The sequence below is a fragment of the Leptosomus discolor genome, chromosome 21, assembly GCF_034619465.1.
Source record: "Leptosomus discolor isolate bLepDis1 chromosome 21, bLepDis1.hap2, whole genome shotgun sequence".
In the NCBI taxonomy this organism is placed as follows: Eukaryota; Metazoa; Chordata; class Aves; order Leptosomiformes; family Leptosomidae; genus Leptosomus; species Leptosomus discolor.
Genome location: NC_141411.1, coordinates 2,425,228 through 2,440,414, shown reverse-complemented (window position 1 = coordinate 2,440,414; position 15,187 = coordinate 2,425,228). Strand labels below are relative to the sequence as shown.

At 48.7% G+C, this 15,187-nt stretch overlaps 1 protein-coding gene across 3 annotated transcripts in view; it reads left to right on the top strand.

The window, feature by feature from the left end:
- SRGAP2 (SLIT-ROBO Rho GTPase activating protein 2) overlaps positions 1-5,493 on the top strand; it is a 105,792-nt gene extending 100,299 nt beyond the window's left edge. For all 3 annotated transcript variants that reach the window (XM_009947877.2, XM_009947876.2, XM_086476696.1), the window contains exons 20-22: positions 3-149; positions 2,251-2,578; positions 5,110-5,493. In XM_009947877.2, the coding sequence (XP_009946179.1) occupies positions 3-149; positions 2,251-2,578; positions 5,110-5,493 (859 nt within the window). The remainder of the gene's footprint in view (positions 1-2; positions 150-2,250; positions 2,579-5,109) is intronic.
- The last annotated feature ends 9,694 nt before the right edge of the window (positions 5,494-15,187 follow it).

Sequence of the window (15,187 nt, the reverse complement as noted above, 5' to 3'; positions counted from 1 at the left end):
AGTGAGGATGGTGTCTCTGAAAGATCCAGTCCGAAGTCTGAAATAGAAATAAATTCTGAGCCACCGGAAGAAAAAGTGACTGCTCGAGCTGGTGCCAGTTGCCCAAGTGGGGGTCACGTCGCAGATATTTACCTTGCAAACATCAACAAGTAAGAACAGCCTTGCATTACTTTACTTAACTGTAAAGATCGTGGTGATGAGGCCAGTAAAATCTTGCCTTCCCTGAAAAAGATTAACTGATGAGCGCTGCCACCATTTTTCTCTGCTTCCTCTCTTCTAACTTGCTCGCATTTTGCTGTCCTCTCTCTCTCTGTCACCAGTGTGGCCAAAGCTCATTTAAAATCCCACTGGCTTCTCTTCCTTATCCCTAAGGTGCCATCTGTTCCCATTTTCCCAAATATGTTGTATTTTATAAGCTAAGCACACAGAGAAAGGGAGGGGAATAGCGGAATGAATTCTTGTGATCGTGTGTTCCCGTTCGTCGTTATGTTCTGTGATTTGTTAAGTCTCGTTTACCTTTAACATGTTTTGTGTTATGTGGTGGGGGACAATTTCTTGAGAGACAAGTGTGATGTTTTGTGCTAAATGACGTACCTTAAGTCCCACCATCTGGCATTGCCCGTAACATTCACGCGTTTCTCCAGCACTTCTCACCTCAGGTTACTAACCATATGCTTGCAGTGAAACAGCACACCTCCCTGTTGCTCTAACTTTACCTCCTCAACCAGGAATTGTTACTTTAGCCAACACTCAACGTAAGAAAAAAACCTGAGAAATTTAGCTAGCAACAGACTAAATTTCTTGCTCTGTTATTTAATTGTTCTGGAGCAGACTTATCCCCCGTATCTTTCTGATTATTTCCTTAGTAGTAAAAACCCCACCTCTCTCCATTGTGCAGTGAAGGTATTACTAAGATAATTACAAGTTTATGGGAGTGGATATTTTTAGCCTTCAGTTAATTTATCAGAATGTAGTCTATAAAGGCATTCACAGAAATGCATCCTTCTTAAAGGTTTGGACCTGTTAATGCCCTACACAGAGCCGGGTCCATAGCTTATGGGAGTCTGCAGAGCTCCGCTGGTATCCATGAGGCTGTGTTAATCTGCATCAGCTTGGGATCTGAGCTTTCTTTCGTGATATTTATTGTCTGAGCCATTGAAGTATGCCGTTCTGCCAGTTATGGGAAGATTTGTATAATGAACAGACCTATGCTTGGAGCTTCACCATCTGCTGGTTTTGGTAGTGTTGTCTGTAGTGTTTTTAAGGAGCCTAGGTAATGTCCACTCCAGTTTTTTTTTCCCTTTACTAGGGAAACTGATATTTAGCAATAGTAGCATAAGACTCATTTTGTTGTTTTTTCTTTAGGAATGAATCTTCTGACCTATGTGTGAACAGACTTGAGCAAAATTAAATCAGATGGTTTCGCAATGACAGTTGTGCCACCCACTGAATTATTATTTGGATGCCAAAATCCTACTGGAGTTAACACTTTCTTGCAGTTATTCATGGGGCTGGTGCTATATATAAATGGATCCTTCCCTGTATAACGGATGCCAAGCTTCAGACCTATGGCATAAAGTATTCTGCTGCATTGGCCTTCATATGATTTGAATGGAATCGTGCTGTCAGACCACATGGTGCTGGGGTAGAAACTAAATTGTTTGGACCAGCTCATCCTTTTGACATCACCTTGTGGTATATCTGTAGCCCTACACAGATAATGCCTCGTGGTCCTGCTAAAGCAATGAAAAAGAAACATCTATTAACCACCAGCAAATATTGGAAATGATCATTAACCCCAAACTATGGGGTTGTTTGCTTGCCAGTCTCTGAAAATAATAACTTGATGCCTTGGGCCAGGAGCTTAGTAGACTTATACTGTGTCCTCCAGTCAAGAATTGTAGCTCTGCTCTTCTAATGTAATAAAAAAACATCATCAAAACCTGTTGATGGCACAGAGGGTTTTTTTTTTGTTCAAACATAAATTCTTTTTCTCTTGGTCAAGTTAATTATGTTCCATCCAAGTTTTCTGGTTTTGCTATACAGTCTTGTTGTTAGAAGTGTCAAACTGGAATGATTTATAATTCTACCGCTTCATGATGACTCCTAACATGTTGGGTGTATTTGTAATCTGGGTATCTTTATGTCTCTTCCCATTGTCCTCTGTGTTGTTTTGGGGGGATGTCTTCAACTTACAGCCCGTTAACGTGTACCTGCTTGCATTGACTTGTTTTGCTTTTGTGACTGAAGGCAAAGAAAGAAACCAGAGTCAGGCAGCATCAGAAGAGCCTTCCGTCAAAGTGACAGCCATGGACTAGGTAGTTCAATGGCAGAACCAGCCTCCCCAGGAGCCATAGCCGGTTCCAGACCCTCATCTCAGCCCATTATGAGCCAAAGTCTTCCCAAGGAGGTTCCAGATAAATGCTCCATCAGTGGCCATGGCAGCCTCAATTCTATCAGCCGACACTCGTCTCTGAAGAACAGGCTAGAGAGCCCCCAGATCCGGAAAACTGTGACAGCAGGGAGGTCCAAGAGCTTCAACAACCATCGGCCTATGGACCCTGAAGTTATTGCACAGGTAAATAGCAGTGCTTTGCCTCAGAGATTTGTTTTGGAAACTTAAAGGATGTTGGATACAATGAGCTGCTTTAATGCAAAGTCTGATTTGATCTCGTGTCCCTTCCCTTCTCTCAGTTAACTTGCTACACAGCTCGAGTCCAGGCTTTCAGCCTCGATTTGTGTAAGTCACTGAGGCTGCTTTCATGAGTGAAGATAAACAGTCAGGTCCCTCCTCCGTAAAGACCTGGCCCTGTTCGTTATTCAGAATTTAGTTTCAACAATAAAAACGTCCATTTCAGAAAGTTACACAGATTCCAAAGCTGTTGGTGAAAATTAAACAATCGTAACTTCGAGACACAAGAAAAGTCAAGTCTTTAGTGTCGGTTTAACATTCTCCCGTCGATTGTGCAAACTTGCCTGTGGTTAGACATTGGGAGCATATGGAGTGGTATAGTCGAAATAAAAGCAGGCTGCTGACTTGGACAGCGCTCACGGTGGCATCTTCATATGCTTACGGGGTTCAGTGTGTGATTAGAAACCAGCTTTGAACAGAATATTGCCAGTTTTCATTAGGTATTTCTTTAGGCAAGTGCCTTGAGATGAGGCTACCGGCGTGTGCGCAGCTGCGCTGTAGCCTTGCGGAGTTCTGCTTTTGGGGCTGACCACACGCTGACCAGGCAGCAAGGAAACGGTCTTCCCGGGTTCCTTCTGTGCAGCTTGAAGGGTTCTTAGCGTCTTTCTTAGGCTTTGCTAGTTTTGAGAGAGACTGGTGTGTTGCAGATTCTGCGTCTCTGTGCGTGTTCTCTGCGTCTCCCTACGCAGAGATCTGCCCCGTCCCTGGGTCTGGGACTCGCGCTGCCGCCGCACAAAGAGGCGAGTGATGTCTCTGCCTCTGTGGTTTCACAAGTAGGACAGAAAACAACTGAAAGTCAGACTTCCCCCTGAACACGTGACAGCTGCTGATGGGGTGAATGATGTCGATGTTACAGGTTTCCCTCTTCCATGAAGGATCTTCCCTTTCTCCCGCTCCAAGCTGTTAGATGTGCCTGCACACGTATGTTGCCTACACCAGCTGCTTTCAGTGTGCGATGGATCTGTCTAAAGCCAAGGAATGTTTGGCTCTCGGATTACAAAGCCAGCCCTGGGAGACCTGACTTCTTTGCCTGGTTCAGGAGTCTGTAGGTGTCTAAGGAGCTGGGGGAAGATACATGAAAATTAACCGTAATTTTTATTGACAAAACAGCAACGTCAAGTAATAAATAAGGTCCAAATAAAAAACAATACATACTCTGATGGAAAGTTGTATTTTGCCGTTATCTTTAGCTCATTTATTCCAGTGGAATTATAATACACGGTTCTTGTTGTCTTCGTATTTCATTGTCCTTCCAAGGCTTTGGTTGACATAGATCAGTTTCTTTGTTTTTTCAATTAAGCTCGAACTGAAGTTGTTCTGTCTCCTCCTCCTGCCAGAACGTAACTCCAAAGAGTCTGGGGAGAAAAAGAAAAGAGGAAGGCGGGGGGGGGGGCGGGGGAGCTGTGTTAAATCACTGTTTCTCTTTGCCCTGTGCTGTCTGTTCAAACACTGTCTAATAATCATCACGCATTTTACATATTTTCCCTAACTTCATCAGTAAAATCTGGCCTCAAGATAGACTCGGAGGTGTCAGATTTCTGTCTCTGGTTCTCCCACCATTCCTTGACTGATATACCTTCCCCACCCCCTGAAAAACCTCTGAGGAAGCTGAAAAGCTGTAGCCAACCTGTGAGTCACAGAAAGGCTGAGCTCTTCTGCTCTCCAGTGAATTCTGAGCTCCGCAGCACGGGCTGTAGCGAGCGTGTGGGTCCTGCTGCAGCTGAGAGCAAAAAAAAGCTGGGCTTTTGTCTCAGTCCTCTTTATTTGTTATTAACGGTAGTATTTTATCAGAGGATGGAGAAGTGCCAACTTGAATTTCTGTATGTTTTCCCGATATCTTCTGTGTTTTCTAAAACATTAAAGTTTTGGGTCCCATGTGATACCTTTCTGGGAAGGGAAGACAACTTGGACAGCAGGAAAGCCAGTGGGGCAGCAAGAGCACGCAAGGATTTCAGCATTCAGTGTGTGGCCCGTCAGCGAGTGTCAAAATCATCAGTCCTTTCTCCAAGAACTTACTCTCCTGCGTCTCACTTGCCAGACAAAGTACCAGAATGGATCTTGGTGCTTTGAATCGCGCGCTTTGCTGTTCGCCGCTGCGTTTGGGGATTGTATTCGTCCTTTGAAGTCCAAGCAGCATCCGCACCAGTAAAGGACCAGAATAGCACCGAGAAGGTGCTAGCAATTATTTTGCTCCCTGTTGGTGGAAAATCTTACCGCTTGTTGTCTTCGGTACGAAGCGCTGCGTAGCTTGGCATGGGCTTCACTTTGACACCTGAAGGTCCTTGACCCGCCAGTTGCTTTGAGTGTTGGTGTTTACAGGCTGAAAACAAATACGTCCTCCTCAAAGACTGACTTTTATCTCTGTGTTTACGTGTCTGGGTTCTGTTACTCACTCGGTTTCTCTTTTGTGTTTGCAGGATATCGAAGCTACTATGAACTCTGCTCTGAACGAGCTGCGGGAGCTGGAAAGGCAAAGCAGCGTAAAGCACACGCCAGATGTTGTCCTCGACACCCTGGAGCCTTTGAAAACGTCTCCAGTGGTGGCCCCCACCTCGGAACCTTCCAGCCCTCTGCACACCCAGATCCTCAAGGACGCTGAACCAGCTTTCCAGCGCAGCGCCAGCACAGCCGGCGACATACCGTGCACCTTCAGGCCGGTGAAGTCGGTCAAAATGGCCACCCAGGTGAAACCCCCGGCCACTCGGCCGAAGCCTACGGTTTTCCCCAAAACAAACGCCACGAGCCCCGGCGTTGCCTCCTCTGCGTCTCAGCAGCCTACTGACAAGTCCTGTACTGTCTGACAAACTCGATGCTGCTCTGTGGATTCAGCTGTGTGGTTTCAGATGAAGAGACTCTGTTAAAGACATTAAAGTTCCTATTTAACTCATTTTTGAACTTCTGCTGAAGGTTAGTTGTGAACTGCTACTTCCTGCTGGGAGCCCTTCCTGGGAGTGAACTAGGTGGGAACAACCTCATCCCATGTACCCACGTCAGTGATGTGCGTGAGGCGAAACAGCTCGTGCCACGCGTCGGAAATCCAGTATCGGGTCACTGTGAAGCTGAGGAGGAAAACACACAAAAAGCGATGAGTTGGGTCTTGGTTTCTGGTTGATGCCTTGTTCAAGGGTTTGGCCACTGAAAAGAAATCCTTAGTGGCGTCATGCTTTGAATACTGGTGTAGTGACTTATATATTCTGTGTTTCATTTATCACAGGGAAACAATAGGATAGATTTTAGTCTATTGCATGTTTTGGTGCCACTGTTTACGTGGAGCTTGGACATGCCTGTTTCTTGTGCATTATTATTATTATTATTACGTTGCCCGCTGGTGCCACGGTGGTTAAGGGTCTGTCTCGACTTCCATCACATCCTCTGGTTTTGTTTGTTTGCTCCCCCGTTCCTTCCCCAGGGCCAAAGCTCTTGGGCACCCAGCCTCATCCTTTAGTCGACACTTGTCATGAGAAATAGTTTACTCTGGAACGCTCTTAGATTTTGTGGAGTTCTACGTAATATGTGTCTGTGCAAATATAAACAAACATGCTCCTGAGGTTTGGGAGCGTAAGAAAGAGCCCGGTTGTTGCTTATGGACAATCTAGCTGTTTTCCCCCTTTGCTCTCCCATATTTAAAAACAGCTTTATTGTTTTTCAGTGTCATTTTCAGCCCGTAGGCTATGATGTGGTGTGTGGTCTCGGGAGACTGAATGTAAAAACCAGTTAACTTTTGAAAAACGAAGCGTACTCTGATGGGAGTTCACTTACTAACGCACACGTTCTTGTTTTGATCACGTATCAAGATGGATCCTTACCAAAATCCCAGTTACAAGCACTGTAAAAAAACCTTCAATCCGAAGTTCTCAAGCTTTGTATCGTCTCCCTCTTCCTGGTTCCAAACGCTTCGGTCGGTGGCCGCGACCGCTGTGAACTGCTTTTCGGGATCTCCGCTCTTATAGAGCGGGGCAGGAATCGCTGCTGGGGACGGTGCCGTGACAGCATGCAGCTTCTGGAGCGGCTTCCCTGCGTGTTCGTTGGTAGCCTGGCATGCCTCCGTGGGACTCCAGACGTGTGAATGAATTCTTAGTATTTGTATTTATATGGTAGGCAGCGAATGCTTCAGCCGCTAGCAGGCTGCATGGACTCGTTTGTACTCTACTGAGAATTTTCCACAATGCTAACATTTATTTAATTAAAAAAAACGAAACAAAACAAAAGGCATGTGCCACTTGTAATGGTGAAGAAGATCTCGCAGGCCTGCAAGAGAGGAGACTCTGGCTGACCCTCAGCTCGCCTTGTTCCCAAAGTTTTCTGGGATTTTAAAAAAAAGCTGCACATCTTACGTTGTCGTCACTCAGGCAAGGACAAGATCAGAAAAGTCATTTTTCTCTCCCGTTCAGCTGAGTTGCTTTTGACTTTGTAGGTCTCTCACACTTAGCTTCCTCGTGACTGCAATGTCCTTTTAATTGGCACTTAGTAATTCAAAAAAAGAAGAAACAAAACTTACATTTCTAAGAACAGTTTCTTCAGCGTGCTTTTCTGATTCATTTGGGATGTAACTCAGAGAAATGAACAGGGGTTTACCGCTTCCCTGTCCATCCCCACCCGCACCCCCACATCTCTACAGCAGTAATCGATCCATGTTAATGATGGTTTTTAAAAACACCAGCTTTCTCTGTGCCCTGGATTAAGAACACGTGAAAATTGGGGAACACCGGCAAGATTTCGGTGAGAACGCTCCTTATTATTCATTTCTCCTTAGCTGATCTGTAGCAGCAGTCCCCCTTGGGAAGCTCCACGGTACGTGTGTGACTGTCACTGGACCGTACCCCGTTCCGCTCACCGGGGCAGATCCCCAACAGTGCGACCAGCGACCTTTGCTCTCAGGTTCTGATGGACTTTGACCACCAAGGAATCACTTGTTCTTTTGGGGAAAAATTGAATTAAACTTGTGATTTTTTCGCTCAGGCAGAACTTTCTGGCATTTCCTTTTAGGTAGGGAGTTTTTGGGTTTGTTTTCTTTTTTGGTCATGGACGGCCAAAAGTTAATCTGTGTCAAGAGCAGGATCTCTGTAAATTTACTTCAACTCATTTGTAATGCCTTATTTTCTTTATATTTTTATGCCTAGCATTCATGTTTCTAAGAACTAGTGTCCAGCTACGCACAGCACATTCGGAGGAGATGCTCTTTTCTATCTTCGAGATCTGAAGTGTGAATGGAGAAAAAAAAAAAAAAAAGAAAGAGATAAAAACAAAAAGACTTCAGGTTACTGTAACAGCAACTGTCTGTATGTGAATTCCTGTGCTTATCTCTAGCATCCACAGCTCTGGGACAATCCTACTGTCAAGGGGAATATGCTTAGCAGGGTAACCTGTACATTGAGCAGCTCAACTGGAATTTTGGTGTGCACTGTGATTGACACTTACACTTACAGCAAGCAATACGGCAGGCTGAAGATCGTCCTTCCTCTTCCACGTGCTCTGGGTCTGGCCAGCCAGCGGAAAATCCACACACGCGCACACACACACACACACACGGGAGAATAAAGAGACAAAAAAAGGAAACTTTTAGCTTGTCTGCTTCACTCTGTGAACATACAAGGCTGAGAGAGCGTTTGCCACGAGTGTTTTATACCAGTCGTTGCAGGAGAGGTGGGAAGGAGAAACTGGAAATGCCGGCACCGCTCCCTGCAAAACCAGTGGGCATCTCGTAGAGGAGACCAACGTAGAGTGGACAAGTACGACACGGTGGTTTGCTTGGGGAGGTATCAATGTTACTTCATATCTTCATATTCAGAAGAAATATTAGCTCTTCCATGGAAATTCTCTTTCATGACTTTTATGTAATGTTTGTGTCAAATATAAAGACAAGTGTTTGATAACTGGAATAACGTATGTCTGTTTGATAGTGCTTTGTATGAACAAAGGGTTCTTGTTCATCAGATGTTGGATTGAAATAATCCAAAGCAAAACTTTTAAAATAAAATACAATTTTAGGTGATCAATCTTAATAGTTTCTGGAGCTCTAACCTTTTATGTTTTATTTCCCTAGTTGGGAATTGAGCAGTGTGCTTTAACGATTGCTGAATTTCTGCCTCTCTAAGGTAATCCAAAGGCTCACAGTTTATAACTTGTAAATTTGTTCTTCATGTCCGAGCAGTGGGACGTGATCAAACTCTCTCACTTTATCTGTACTGGGTATTTTATTGCAATGAAAGCGATTAAACAGAGTGCACTGTGACAGCAGAAAACAATTGTTGTATATGTACGTATTTTGATACCTGTTCAAAACGAGTCTTTGGGTTTCCTGTGATGAATACCTCATGTGTCGGGTTTGGGGAGTTTTTGTTGATTTTTTCTTTTTTCTTTTTTTATTTTTTTTTTTTAATGCAAGATTGTTCTTGCACAAAAGTAGGTTAAGATAACCGAGTTCTCATAAATTTATTTACCGAATCAAAACCCTTCAGTTTGGCAAGAAATTCCATCTGTTACCGTTCCCCACCTTGCAGCTGGGACGGGGCGAGCCGTCGCTCGGCTGCGCGCCTGCACGCCGGGAGGAGCTCTAGCAATATTAAGACAAAAGAGGTCCTTGCAGATGGAGTTTGCTGCCTTATTTCTCTTCTTCTTGTGTGTCAAAACCTCAACTTCAGTTGAGCATTGTATAGTTTGGGGATTTGTTAAGCATTTGAGAGATGTTCTTCGATAGAAATAAATGTCTCTAGTTAGCGCTTCGTACCCTTTCCCTGCGTGTACCTGATAGACTGGAATGCTCGGCCGCCTGGTGAAACACGCATTGAGGGAACGCTCAAAGGAGATTACGCTCTCAGCAGGACGTAGTTTGCTCGTAAGGCAACAGTAATGATGGAAAAATACCCATCGAGACAATTTGTCTGATTGACTGGGTAAGACGTGGAGCCGCCTGGCCCCTGTCCAGCACATGGGTGAGCGCAGGCGCGAGGGTGAGCCCGGGAGCAGGCTCTGCCCCGTGTCCCTCCGAGCTCGAGCGTGGGCCGGGCCAGGGCTGCCCACGCTGGGCAGGAGCAAGCCCTGGCTGTAGAGGGATGTGCTGCAAAGTGTAAACGCGTTTACACACCAGCTGGGAAAGCGCTTGGAAAAACAGAAGCAGCAGTTGGGCACTCCCATCGCTAATGAGCCTGTCCAGAACAGAAAATGAGTTTAACAAGCTGGGGGTTTATTTATTTTGAGATTTTTAGTTTTCACAAAGAGAATGAGCCTTTTTGGGGGCTTATCTGGCCTTGGCTCACATCCCACAACTGCAGCGAGAGAAGTAAAGCTGTTCCTTTAGCAGACGGTAGCGCTAGAGGCCGCGGTGGAAGGGAGCGATGTTCTCCCGGGGTGAAGGCCGTTCCCTGCGGGATGCTGCCGGCCGCCGGGGCTGCGACACCCCTGCTCTGGACTGAACGCTGGGGTTCGAGCTTACGTGTCGCTTTCGAAGATAATCCTCTCTCCGGATCAGCTTTCTGCTTGTCTCCGTGTGTGTGTGTGCGTGTGTGTGTGTGTGTGTGTGTGACAACCTGGTACTTGAAAAAAAACAAATAAAATACTTGACCCACTGCCTTGTGCCCGCCCGGGCTCGTGGCGGCCGGGCTGGCGGCTGCTCCACGCACAAGCGGCGGCGGCTGCGGGGCTGGTTCGACCCCCTCGCTCCGCTGCCCGCCCCGCCAGACGGCACAGGAGTTCTTTTCCAGGCTTGGTTCGAGGAGTCTCTTGATGGAGCTAGAGATGCCAAAACAGCAAAGCCTGGAAAACGTAAGGTGGGGTTTGTCATTGGGGTTGGGGTTGGTTGTTTTTTTTTTTTTTCTTCCTGTTACATTTTGTGCTTCCTATAACGTAGTTTGAGACAAGAAAGTGGCGGTTTTCAACAACGGGCCACGAAGAGGTGAAGGCGGAGAGGGAGGGCGGCTCCCGACTGTACTTATACTTGATGTACCAAGCGTCATACAGGGTAAATATTTAGCAGTTTGCAGTGGAGATAACAGATGGACCCTTCTTTTAAAGGCACTGTAGTAACCTTACTTCCGAAGCGGACTTCACCAGCCTTTCTCTCCAGGCAGAGTCCTGTCGTTTGAATAACCGAAGTCCAAAGGGGTTGGACTCGCGAGTGTGCCAAACTGCCGGAGCAATACTTGTGAGCAGCAGGTTCTTCAAAAGACCAGCTCTATGTAGCCGAAATAGGGCGATTATCGAAAACCGTCTCTGACACGTTAAAGGATCGCAGCGATGTCGTGGTTCTGCTGTCGTGTAGGGAAGTTCGGTCGCAAAGTCTGGAAATCTTTGTTTTGTCTGTTGGTCGGAAACCTCAGCCCTGCGATAGTGGGCTTGGGCTCGTACGGGGGGGGGGGGGGGGGTTGGGTTTTTGTTCGCAGCAGTTGTTTAATGGTGGGATGGAATGTTCTTGCTGAAACAGTTTCCATTGTTTCATGTCTTCTACACCGATATATATATGGTGTATATATTAAACTGTGTAAAATTGTACTTTGTATATATAACTCTGTACAATATGGAGGTACATCCTTTTTTTTTTTTCTTCCTTTTGGTACAGTATTGTACAGTATTAGGAGTATATGTGTTGGAAATGTTAAATCCATACTGGGGGAACAAAATGTATCCATTGTCATTAGCAATAGTTTTGGAGAAATAAATGTTTTGGGTATGGTGGAACTCCTGACCTGCGGACACCAGTACATGATGTGCGGGGCGAGCGTGTGCGTGTCAGCGGGCGCGGGGGCCTGCGAGTGCCCGTGTCGGAACGAGGGAGAGGATGAGCACCCTCGGCGGGTGCTGTCCTCCGCAGGCGGCACCGATTTTGGGGGGAAGCCGTGGGAATTTTCTTGGAATAGCGTCTGGCACCGGTAAGTGGGTGAGGAAGAAGCTGCAGGATGCAGAAATATACTCGGCGTCATTCATGGGCGGGGAGGGGGTGATTACAGGGGGAAGGAGCGTTGTCCGTGGGACGGCGGTAGGGGCGAGCTGCAGAATAAGTGGCTCGACTGTGGTGTTGTGAGTGGCAGCAGCCGCAGGCAGAGCCCCACGTTTCCCCACCCTGGGCTTGCACACACCTACCCGTAATAACGGGACTCGGTAGAGCGTAAACTTCCCTTGGAATGACCTGATTTAAAAATGCTTAATCTGCCTCGTTTTCCTGGAGAGGATGGGCCTCCGCCTGTCTCTGGGAAAGAGGATTTAAGATTGAGATTATGGATTGGATTGTTATTATTGCCGGCTTTCCCCCATCTCAATATGCTTTTTTCAGAGCACGGCGGGGAAACGGTGTCAGGGTTTTTTTGGATTCCCTTTGTTTAGGTTTCAAGGAATTAATTATTTACAGTGAGGTTTGATGTTTAACCGAGCCGTTTTGTGCTGCGCTGGAAGTCAGCTGGGGACAACCAGCCCCATGGTCCCCGGGGTGAGCTCCTGGGGGGACGGAGCATCCCTGCGCACCCCGGGAACCAGGGCGAGGAGGGGGCTCGGGCAGCCGCTCCCCCCTGTGCCACTTGTGGCCAGTGTCTCCTCAAAAAACAGCTGCTGAAGGGGGTCAAGAGCTGGAAAGCCGGGATGCCTTCACTCCTTACCTTAGCAGCTCAAATCCCAGCAGCCTGAACAGTAACGCCTTGCAGCAGGCTGGGCACCCGCAGCGGGCAAGGCAGCGCCTGCTCTCTGGCATCTGCCCCTTGTGTCTCAAATCGCTGCTGCAGAAGCTTGTTTTGCCCCCAAAAACCCACCAGTTTTCTGCAGAGTGCAGGTTACTTTGGCATTTGTGTTAAACCTCAGTGCAGACCCTGAAACCAGAGCACGGCTTGTGCAGCCCAGCACCCGTCTTGGACAGCCCAGGGGTGGCCCAGGCACTGCCCACCGGCATCAGCCGAAGAGGCCAGGGGAGCCGGGAGCGGGGGTGAATCCTGCTTCCCTTTGGCTGAGCGAATCTTCGATCAGTCTCCATTGATTTCTGGGGGACGCAGGTGGCTGCTGGCGTGGTGGTGGTTGGGTTTTTTGGTGTTTTTTTAAAGCGTGAAATAGGAGTCAGAGAGGTAACGGGGGTGACACAGATAACAAATGATTTTTCATTCTCCGTTAGTCGCTGCTGTCCAGCAGCGCGGAGGAGGACACCGTAATTAATCCCTTAAACCCTTCTGACTGCATCCTTTCTTCCCGAGGGCACGTAGGTCTGACCCTGCCCTCACGAACCTCGCGTTGGGTTTGCTTTTAGCAGCTGACGGAACCGGCGGGAGGCGACGGGAGGACTCGGTGACCGGTGAGGGAGGGAAAGGGGATGCTCCAGGCAGGCCCGCGGGATCTGGTCACGAAGAGATGGGACACGCGGCGAGGCCACACCTGGGTCCTGCTTTGCTTTTCTCTGCTCTGCTGGGGCGAGCCGCGCGGCAGGCAAGGGCCGAGCCAGGGTGCAGCCTCGCACGCAGCCGGGTGTGCAAGGCAGCGTGCAGGCGGGTGTGCAAGGCAGCGTGCAGGCGGGTGTGCAGGCGGGTGTGCAAGGCAGCGTGCAATAACCCCCACAGCGGGTGCCCCCAGCCAAGGCTGGCCCCAGGGCCGCTGCCATCCCGCCCCGCAGTCTCCCACCGACGTGTCCCACGCTCAGCGTGTGCCCAGGAGCAGGTTTGTCACAGGGACAGCGTGGGGACAGCACCGGCTGCCCCTGGCTGTGCCCCCGTTTTCTGTCCCAAGCCCCCCCAGGACAAGGTGCCCGCTGCAGGCAGAGCACGCTGCTTGGCCTTTATTTTTTAGGCTTTGCTGCCACCAGCTGGAACAATTATTTTTATCACAAACTTGGTATCGAGGCTGCGACAACTATTTTGGTGACAAACTTGGTGTCAAGGCCCTGTTTTTGCTCACCCAGCCTGTGCGGGATGGGCCCTCCAGTGACTTACTGGTTCCTGACCATGGATGGGAACGGTCCGAGCAGGTCCGATGGGATTTGGGTGCCAGCCTTGGGACGGGGAGGATAAAACCTGCTGTTGGGGCAACCATGGAAAAGAAAGAAGCCATAGAATTTGAAAGGGTCGCAAAGGAAGGGATAAGGGGGTCTGAAAGAAGCTGGGCTCTGCCTCAGGGCAAAACCCAGCGGGTGAGTTCCTGGGGTTGGGCTGGGATCTCCCACCGAGGCTGGACCTGACTGTGCAACCAGCCGGGAGAGCTGCTGGGGTAACTGGGATGTGCTGGAGTCCCTGGGCTCCAAGGGCTGGGACCATCCCGGCATCAAGGCGTGTTGGTTTCCCTTTTGGGCATGCCTACGGAGAACCGTGTGAAAAGACTTGCAGCACAATCTGGAAATAATCTTTTTGGGGTGTTATCAAATACTTAATTATTTCCTTCCTGTCTGTCTTTCCCCCTCACCAGCCCAAACCTGCTCAGCCGTCAGTGAGCGCTGAAGCAACACGTACAGGTCGGAAGTCTCAGAAAACACCTGGGTCTGGGGTTTCTGCCTTTAAAAAATCTTCATTTCAGTTTCTTTTTGCAGTAGAGACTTGAACCGCAGGACGGGCCCCTTCCCTCTCCCGTTGCCCCGGGACAGGCTCCCCACGCTCCCGGGGCTCCTCTGCAGGAGCTGGATTTGCAGAACCGCAGTGGACGTGGGGGGAGGCACGTGGCGCACGATGCACCGTTGCACCCGCAGCCACTCCTTGCCTTTGGGCGGCTCTAGAAGAAACTCAGCCGGAATTTCCCTCCAGAGGTTTTTACTTGCCCCTCTTACCCGTGTTAACTGCTCTTCTGTACAATTTCAGTGGGGGCCTGAGGTGGGAAATGAGCTGTGGGTTTTTTTCTGCTTGGGGAAAGGCTTCTCAAGCATCTCCAGCTCAGACTGACGACCTTTTTGGCTGCTGATGGAGGGGCACGGCGCAGCAGCCCAGCCAGCACGTGCCCATCTGCAGCCTGCGAGCTGGGCCAGCGCTGTGCAGATAGATGGATGGTCCCCTTTGGAGGTGGACGAGCACAGGCTGGAGGACACAGATACCACATGCATAGAAAATAAGGCTGAAAATTACTTCAAGAAGTCACCCTGTACCTTTCTCTTCCTGTTGGCTGAGCTGCAGCAAAATGACTGCAATCAAAGTGATGTAAAGTTTCGCTTGGGTAGACTCAGTCGCTTCGCTTCCGCAGCTGCAGACTGTCATGAACTCTGCTACCTGGCGCCAGCCTGAGACGTCCCTTCGATAAGCTCAGGGCAAGGGCCAGCCCGTGCCCCACCGTTCGGAGGTTCAGCAGCTCCCCGGCGGGTTTCTCAGGCAGACTCGTGCGTGGCTGGGAAATGAAGCTCCGCAGTAATTAGCAAACTAGTTCGGAGCAGAGTTTGTGTGCGGGCTGGTGAAGTGTTGTGTTGATTGTTGGGTGCTCCACACCCTGAGGTACCCGCATACCTTTGCAGGCTTCGTTTTGTGAGGACAGGCCCTTCAGACACGTGTCCACACCAGCCAGAAATAACTCCTGCTGGTGAGACCCTGCTGCTGGTGCTGAGGCTGGGCAAGGCGA